The sequence below is a fragment of the Macrobrachium nipponense genome, chromosome 24 (assembly GCF_015104395.2).
Source record: "Macrobrachium nipponense isolate FS-2020 chromosome 24, ASM1510439v2, whole genome shotgun sequence".
Lineage (NCBI taxonomy): Eukaryota > Metazoa > Arthropoda > Malacostraca > Decapoda > Palaemonidae > Macrobrachium > Macrobrachium nipponense.
In genome coordinates this window covers 23,010,120-23,020,119 of record NC_061091.1, presented here as the reverse complement: position 1 = coordinate 23,020,119, position 10,000 = coordinate 23,010,120, and the positions used below count along the sequence as shown (strand labels likewise).

The 10,000-nt window shown below is 36.1% G+C and overlaps 1 protein-coding gene across 1 annotated transcript in view; it reads left to right on the top strand.

The window, feature by feature from the left end:
- LOC135205515 (myotubularin-related protein 6-like) overlaps nucleotides 1-10,000 on the top strand; it is a 638,726-nt gene that overhangs the window by 410,942 nt on the left and 217,784 nt on the right. The window contains 1 exon segment of the mRNA XM_064236258.1: nucleotides 2,931-3,044. Coding sequence (XP_064092328.1) covers nucleotides 2,931-3,044 — 114 coding nt within the window.

Sequence of the window (10,000 nt, the reverse complement as noted above, 5' to 3'; positions counted from 1 at the left end):
TTTTCCCTCTCTTTCTCTTCAACTCTGGTGTCCCATGGTATTGCGACATCAATGAGTGATACTTTCTTCTTGACTTTGTCAATCAACGTCACGTCTGGTCTGTTTGCGCGTATCACCCTATCCGTTCTGATACCATAGTCCCAGAGGATCTTTTCCTGATCGTTTTCTATCACTCCTTCAGGGTGGTGCTCGTATCACTTATTACTGCAAGGTAGCTGATGTTTCTTGCACAGGCTCCAGTGGAGGGCTTTTGCCACTGAATCATGCCTCTTTTTGTACTGGTTCTGTGCAAGTGCCAGGCATTCACTTGCTATGTCGTTTATGGTTTCATTTTTCGTATTGCACTTCCTACATATGGGAGAGATGTTATTTCCGTCTATCATACTTTGAAGATATCTGGTTCTTAGGGCCTGATCTTGTGCCGCTGTTATCATTCCTTCAGTTTCCTTCTTTAGCTGCTCCCCTCTGTAGCCATTGCCAATTGTCATCGCTGGCTAGTTCTTTAGTCTGTCTCATGTATTGTCCGTGCATTGGTTTGTTGTGCCAGTCCTCTGTTCTTTCTGTCTTTCTCCTGTCTCTGTATATTTCTGGGTCTTCGTCTACTTTTATTAGTCCTTCTTCCCATGCACTCTTTAGCCACTCGTCTTCACTGGTTTTCAGATAGTGCCCCAGTGCTCTGTTTTCGATGTTGACGCAGTCCTCTATACTTAGTAGTCCTCTCCCTCCTTCCTTTCGTGTTATGTATAGTCTGTCCGTATTTGCTCTTGGGTGTAGTGCTTTGTGTATTGTCATTTGTTTCCTGGTTTTCTGATCTATGCTGCGGAGTTCTGCCTTCGTCCATTCCACTATTCCTGCGCTGTATCTGATTACTGGCACTGCCCATGTGTTTATGGCTTTTATTTTATTATTATTATTATTATTATTATTATTATTATTATTATTATTATTATTATTATTATTATTATTATTACGATAAACTTATACATGGTCATTGACGTGAAATGCAAGCTTCCAAAGAAAGTGGCGTTCATCTGGAAGAAATTAGAGAAGATAGCAGGGAATGCAAAAAATAGAGATCAGTTACTAGAAAAAAAGACAAATTGATAGATTAGTAAGCAAGTAGGTAAAAATATGAATGAATTAAATTTCAAGGTTAACTGTTTCATGGAGAAAGAAATCCCCAGTATTTATATGTACAGATTTATCTGTCTCCATTATTATTATAATTATTATTATTATTATTATTATATTAATTTTTTTTTTTTTTTTTTGCTCTTTCACAGTCCTCCAATTCGACTGGGTGGTATTTATAGTGTGGGGTTCCGGGTTGCATCCTGCCTCCTTAGGAGTCCATCACTTTTCTTACTATGTGTGCCGTTTCTAGGATCACACTCTTCTGCATGAGGCCCGGAGCTACTTCAGCCTCTACTTTTTCCAGATTCCTTTTCAGGGATCTTGGGATCGTGCCTAGTGCTCCTATGATTATGGGTACGATTTCCACTGGCATATCCCATATCCTTCTTATTTCTATTTTCAGATCTTGATACTTATCCATTTTTTCCCTCTCTTTCTCTTCAACTCTGGTGTCCCATGGTATTGCGACATCAATGAGTGATACTTTCTTCTTGACTTTGTCAATCAACGTCACGGTCTGGTCGTTTGCGCGTATCACCCTATCCGTTCTGATAACCATAGTCCCAGAGGATCTTTGCCTGATCGTTTTCTATCACTCCTTCAGGGTGGTGCTCGTACCACTTATTACTGCAAGGTAGCTGATGTTTCTTGCACAGGCTCCAGTGGAGGGCTTTTGCCACTGAATCATGCCTCTTTTTGTACTGGTTCTGTGCAAGTGCCGGGCATTCACTTGCTATGTGGTTTATGGTTTCATTTTTCGTATTGCACTTCCTACATATGGGAGAGATGTTATTTCCGTCTATCATACTTTGAACATATCTGGTTCTTAGGGCCTGATCTTGTGCCGCTGTTATCATTCCTTCAGTTTCCTTCTTTAGCTCTCCCCTCTGTAGCCATTGCCAATTGTCATCGCTGGCTAGTTCTTTAGTCTGTCTCATGTATTGTCCGTGCATTGTTTATTGTGCCAGTCCTCTGTTCTTTCTGTCTTTCTCCTGTCTCTGTATATTTCTGGGTCTTCGTCTACTTTTATTAGTCCTTCTTCCCATGCACTCTTTAGCCACTCGTCTTCACTGGTTTTCAGATAGTGCCCCAGTGCTCTGTTTTCGATGTTGACGCAGTCCTCTATACTTAGTATCCTCTCCCTCCTTCCTTTCGTGTTATGTATAGTCCTGTCCGTATTTGCTCTTGGGTGTAGTGCTTTGTGTATTGTCATTTGTTTCCTGGTTTTCTGATCTATGCTGCGGAGTTCTGCCTTCGTCCATTCCCACTATTCCTGCGCTGTATCTGATTACTGGCACTGCCCATGTGTTTTATGGCTTTTATTATTATTATTTTATTATTATTATTATTATTATTATTATTATTATTATTATTATTATTATTATTATTATTATTATTATTAATTAGACGATAAACTTATACATGGTCATTGACGTGAAATGCAAGCTTCCAAAGAAAGTGGCGTTCATCTGGAAGAAATTAGAGAAGATAGCAGGGAATGCAAAAAATAGAGATCAGTTACTAGAAAAAAAGACAAATTGATAGATTAGTAAGCAAGTAGGTAAAAATATGAATGAATTAAATTTCAAGGTTAACTGTTTCATGGAGAAAGAAATCCCCAGTATTTATATGTACAGATTTATCTGTCTCCATTATTATTATAATTATTATTATTATTATTCATTAGTTATTATTATTATTATGTTGTTGTTGTTGTTGTTTTTTTAAGGAATAGAAATATATAATAGAAAATATCAAAATTTTAAATAGCACAAAATATTCTCTTTTCATTGCAGGTGGAGAACGTTCGGCTACTCGATCGGTTTAGCAGTAGAAGGTCAACCGGGACCCTCTACCTCACTGCCACACATCTCATATTCGTCGATCCCGACGCCAAAAAGGAGACATGGGTGAGTGTTGCTGACTTTTTCAGTTTCTGTGGCGGTGATTGGGGTCCAGGAGGGGGTCAAGTAATTTGCGAATGTGTTAAAAAATAGAATGAATGAATGCATATGAGATATTACCCATGAGCGTCTCCAATTCGTGACATTTTTGATACGTGTCGTACAGTCATTTTCTTTTGAAAAACTACATTTGTTGCGTATGATGAAGAGGTATTTGTTACGTATTGTGTGTCGTAGGAGATTGTGACGATTGTATTGCTAGGCCACATAGTTTGCGCATGCTTTAATAACATAAAAGAAAAGATAAGGGAGGATGATAAGATATGAAGAGCTAAAGCACTCCATAGGTAACTATTTTTATACGATGGGTACAATAATTTTCATATGGAAAAGATTGTATTTTATACGTATTATGTGTCATAGAAAATTGCGATGATTGGTTTGCTGGGGCACTTGCGTAGTTTGTGTAGGAGTTAATACAAAGGAGAGACATGAGGAAGATAAAATATTAAGAGTCAGATTGCCCAATTTTCAACTACTTTGATACGTAGGGTACGGTAATTTTCTTAGGGGTAAAAAATCTGCATTTTTTACTTATGTTTCCTACGAAACGGCGATGATTGAGTTGCTGTGGCACGTAGTTTCCGCTTCCGTCCAAAACAAAAAAAAAAAAAAAAAAAAAAAGAGCTATAAAGTGACATTAGTGTGCCCATAATTGTAACAATTTGTTTTTCGTTGGGTGAACTCATTTATTTACAAATAAAACCTAGGTTTGTTACTTATTATTATGTGTAATACAGATTAGCAGTGATTTGGTTCCTGTGGTACTTAGGGTTTTCTTATGGATTAATAAAAAAAAATTAAGTTGGAATATAAGGTAAGAAATGTCACCGTGTCAATTTGTGTCTGATTTTTTATTATTTATTTATTTATTTATTTATTTATTTTTTACGTAGGGTACAGTCATTTTCGTATGAAAAACATCTGCATTTGTTGCGTAATATTTCTTACAAAATGTCAGAAGCCTTTGTCTTTTCCTTTCCGCATTTTTGCTAAAATGAAAGCTGTTTCGCAAACTTTTTACCTTTCACTTCTTCCAGTCATGTTTAACCGGAGTATGTTTCGTGAAGTTTTTCTCTTTTCCGTTTTCCATTTTTATGGAATCGAAGCCTGTTTCGCAAACTTTTTATATTTCGTTTGTCCGTTTTATTAAAACAAGGGCCATTTCGTATTCACGTTTCCTTTTGCAAAGGGAAATCCTTTTTTACTTTCCTTAATAAATAACAAGATGTCTCTTTCCATTGCGTATCTGTAGACAAAACCGCGTCTCTTATTCAAGAGCAGCTGCTGACTTTGATGGACGTGTTATGTACATAATTTATTACTGAGAGCGGCAATGGGGCTGGAGCTTTGATAAAAATAGCTTTTGCTTTTGAATGTGTGTGTGTGTATATATATATATATATATATATATATATATATATATATATATATATATATATATATTTGTGTGTGTATATATACATATGAGTTTATAATTATGTGTTTATGAATATATACATTCAAAAGCAAAAGCTATTATGAACAAAGCTCCAGCCTCAATGCCGCTATCAGTAATAAATTATGTACACAACGCGTCCACGTATTATATAGATATATATAATATATACATATTATATATATATATATGTGTGTGTGTGTGTGTGTAGATATATATATCATATAATATTAGGGTATATATATATAAGGATATTGTAGGTTGAAAAAAAATTAGCAAAAACAAAGTTTTGTGGAGACTGCAACCCCGACCCGAAATAGTCCACTTCCCAAAAGGTCAATTTCCCCCAAAACTTCCATTTCAATCTTCTGAAATACAATCACCACTTGTTGCGAGTCTCGAGATCCACCGTTGCCAGAATATTTCATAAAAATCCACATGGAGGAAACAGTGAAGGTAGAAAAGCGGCCTAATTACTAAATAGGTTTTAAGTTAATTTCTGAACTTATGCCCATGTCTTGATGCGGGAACCCCATTAGTGCCACGTATTAATTATGAAGCCTCTGCCTCTGCTGTGTATTCACAGCATCAAGAAGTTTATATCTTGCCTCTTGCACAGGAGTTTTGTATGAGAAATTCTGGAGGTACTTACTATAGCTGACGATATTGACAATTTTAGTGTGTAGTTTCAACAACAGTTATTGCTAATGAAAAGATTTGCCTATTACATTGACTTAAGATGTTTTGTTTGGAGCAGCCATCTTGAAGGAAACTGGTAACTTTTCAGAATGAATAAAGAAATAAAAAAACTTTTTTTTTTTTTATCGTAACGTCAGCTTAAAGGTGGGCGAACCTTATTGCTCGCCGAATTGAATTTTAAAGATGTTAGGGCGATATTGGAAATATTTTTCCTCTAAACAGTCTGCTTCGCCAATATTTGGAAGCTGTGGGTCCTTATTTGAAGAAAAGGTGAATATATGACAGGATATGTTACATATACTATATATATATATATATATATATATATATATATATATATATATATATATATATATATATATATATATATATATATATATATATATATAATGATGTCAGCCTGTGTTTGTGTTTTCCTAGAGTTCCCACTGTATGTTATGGTCAAAATAAAACTCCCCTTTGTGATAGGGTGCATAGGTAATGCAATGTTTTCAATTTTATATCATGAACGATAAGCCTATCATATTGAGCCGGTTACGTTTTTTACTTGTGTGTGACAAGATTTTTAAAGGACGATATCACATTCATTGTCATAAAAGACCATTCACGTGTTGGTGATGCTTTCATTTCATGTATTGGACGATTGGCGCATACCCTGTCATACGAGGCCGTGTAAACTTTTTCAATGTTTCATTGTATCTATTTTAGTTTTCTGTCCGTCCGCACTTTTTCTGTCCGTTCTCAGATCTTAAAAACTACTGAGGCTAGAGGGTTGCAAATTGGTATTTTGATCATTCACCCTCCAATCATCTGACATACCAAATTGCAGCCTTCTAGCATCATCAGTTTTTATCTTATTCAAGTTAAAGTCAGCCATATTCTTGCGTCTGGCAACGATATAGGATAGGCCACCACCTGGTCGAAGTTCAAGTCCCATGGGCCGCGGCTCGTACAGCATTTGTACTGAGATCATCTAAATATAGATCTATTTTCGGTGGCCTTCATTATACGTGGCACAGAAAATTCAGTTGCGCCGAAGAAAATTCTGCGAATTTTTTACTTGTTTTATGTGATGGACGACAGCATATTTCTCCGTCATATGACGCCATTTCCAGCAATTTCAGTTTGTCATAGAAACACCCTCGCATATTTTGCAGTACAAGGTATGATGTCTGGCAGATACCATATCGCACGCCACGCTACGGCGTCTACATATCATCAGAATAATCCGGCGCCTCTCGCCTCCCCAAGGGAAATTGAACTGTCTGAACGACGCGTCGTGACGGTAAAATGCGCTTTAAAAGCGTTACGTTACGTTAACAGCGGAGTGAAAGTGATGTCATCGATATAACTATCCATCTCTCTCTCTCTCTCTCTCTCTCTCTCTCTCTCCTGATTCTTTAGGCCACATTTATCACCGAAAATGTCATTGTCGCTCTAGCTGTGATTCATTGCGACATCGGGTGATGTTGCGGTATTGAAGTGAGGGAAGGCCACCTACCGTATTTTGGAAAAGGCGGTTTCCTAAAGGTGAATTGTTCGAGCCCCTTAGGAGGAATACGTCTGGCAGTAATATGGTCTCTATGGGATTTTATTTATCGAGTTTTGTTGAGATATAAAATGTGTTGCCACTGAAATGCTTCGTAAATTTACTCAAAAGAACCATTTTCGTGTTAGTGGTCTAATGGTATGCATGGTTTGCATGTACTCCTTGGCTGTCTTAACATACTTCTTTCATCCGGAGAATTACTTAGAAGAATTTTGTTTGGCTTCAGTTATTTCAGTTTTTTCTGTTAACTGTTATTTTACAGTTTTTCTATTTACTGTTGTTTTTTATGTGTTGGTGGCGTTATAAGCTGTGTCGTCAAAAAACGGGAAGAATATTATTTTCCTGAAAGAGGAAGGAGATAAGATACATTCTCTCTCTCTCTCTCTCTCTCTCTCTCTCTCTCTCTCTCTCTCTCTCTCTCTCTCTCTCTCTCCTTTTTAAAGGGGATTTGTTTGAGGGTCGGAGAAAGCACTCGAGTCGGATGACCCACATGGGGAAGATCCTTGTTTCAACAGATGTCCATGAAACTCATTCCTTGATTATACAAACTTAAACTGAAAAGACCAAACTCTCCTAGTAAGATGTTCCTCCTCCTCCTCCTCCTCCTCCCTCCTACTCATCCTACTCCTCCTCCCTCCTCCTCCCCCGCCTCCTCCTCCTCCTCCCCGAGGTTCTTTCCCTGTTTACCCCAAGAGACTAAAAAAATGTATTTGATGTAAGGGATTGTTATTTGCGGATGTTGCAAAAGCTATATGTACAATATAATAGCATATGTCTCATATTTTATTGTGACGGTTATATGAGCGGTGGGAATCTGTCATAACGGGATTCTTTGTACCGTCTGTCGAATTTGAATTTCAAATATATATTTTTATGTCTGCTACTGCTTCTACTTTTATTGCATATATTTGTTAGTCACTGAGGTGATTGTTGGTGTTTGTACGAGTGTTAAGATAATATTTATAGAAGGAATTTGGAATGTTTGATGATTGGAGGGTGGATGATCAACATACCAATTTGCAGCCTTCTAGCCCTAGTAGTTTTTAAGGTCTGAGAGCGGACAGGAATAGTGCGGGCGAACAAACAAAGCCATCTCAATAGTTTTCTTGTACAGAAAAAAATTTAAGCACTAAAGGAGGCATCAACTTCATTTTAGAACAACTACGAAATATATGTAAGTGATTCAGTATAATGTGTTTGTTTTCTACATAAATCACTAACATTCCTGTAATTTCCTTGCGTGTATCAGTTCCTGTATCATGGCTAGAATGCTTGGTTTCAAAAGAGTGAGAAAAATAATAATTAAAATAAGAACGGGGGCCAGTTTTGAAGCTTTCGTTAATAAACAAGTAAATTAAACTTGTCTTAATTTCATTCAGAAATTTAGTGTTTCATATATATAGAAAGATTTTCATAGTATTTCCTTAGTTATCGTGGAAGAAGGATTCACATAAAATTTGTGAAATTGCTTCTGCAGAGATGTATTCGATGTGTTTGAGAGAGAGAGAGAGAGAGAGAGAGAGAGAGAGAAATAGTTAACCTGATATTCATTTAGGTTATTGCTTTAGCTCTACCACTAAATACTAATGGTGCTTTGTTCAGTGAGGCACTCCGTAATTTGACAACGTAGCTTGAGCTCTTTACCTCACAATCATTACATGGAGTAGTATAACCTTTGCATTTTAACGGTTTGCAATCGTACGAATGTGGAAAGTGCTGTTACATTTTCACATGCGTTTATGCTGAAACATTTCATGTGTATGTATGTACGCGTGTATATTTCATATATATATATATATATATATATATATATATATATGTATATATATATATATATATTTGTATATATGATATAGATGAATGCATAAGTGTTTATTTAATGCACACACACTCACACACACATACACACACACACACACACACATATATATATATATATATATATATATATATATATATATATATATATATATATATATATTCGGTGAACCAAATTAAGTAACACTGGCGTGGTCAGTACTTACATGGGTGACCGCCTAATGTCGGCACATAAGCCAATTGAACATTCGTTGGACAAGACGTGGGGCTAGCAGCCTCATCTCAATGTATGGTTACTTAGTGCTATACGAACAGTACTCTTCCAACAGAGAAAGGTTGCCGAGTAAAAAAAAAAAAAAAAAAAAAAAATATATATGGTATATATATATATATATATATATATATATATATATGTGTGTGTGTGTGTGGTGTGTGTGTGTGTGTGTGTGTGTGTGTGTGTTTATTCATATATTAGTTTTTCATATTTGGGTATAAACTTGGCGTCCTAATTGCTCTCATAAATGCAGATTTTTATGAGCAGTTTGCTTGCATGCAACGACCCCTCATGAAACTTTCGCTCGTATGAAGGCATTTCGTATTCGCAACTACTAGTTTTTGAAGATTTTAATTCAGAGTTATTTTTATTATATCTTAACTATTTTTCTTTTACTATGAATAAAAAAATATGTATTTAGTGCCATATATATTGGTAGTGTTAAAGATGGTAACGTGGCATTTGGGGCGTCTCAAAGACGATTGGTGATGTTATATATTTATGTCACTCCAGATTGTCCGTGATTTTGCTTTAGAATAGTACCATAAATCAACCATACATTTTTCAGCAGAATTTTACAAAAAAACTCAACAAAATTTTTATGAAGTCGAACAAGTCAGGCCTGAGAAATCTATGAAAATCGCTCATGTATTTACAAAACCTCTTAATTGAAAAATTCGTAATGTTATGAAAACCCAGTAAAGCGAATAATAAGATGGACAAAAAACCGTGAATAAACCTCTCTCTCTTTCAGAACTACGTGAAGGGATATAATATCTCTCTCAGTCACTCTTTCAGGAAAATTCCAAAGAATTAAAATTCTCTCTCTCTCTCTCTCTCTCTCTCTCTCTCTCTCTCTCTCTCTCTCTCTCTCTTAGAATATATGTAAAGGGGTAAATCTCTTTGTCACACTTTTAGGGATAATGCAAAGATTTAAAATTCTCTCTCCATCATCTCTCTTCTCTCTTTCTCTTCTCTCTCTGCTCTCTCTCTCTCTTCTCTCTCTCTCTCTCTCTCAAAATATATGTAAAGGGATAAATCTCTCTCAGTCATACTTTCAGGAATAATGCAAAGAATTGTCTGTCTGTCTGTCTCTCCCTCTCCAAGGTAAATTTACGGCCAAA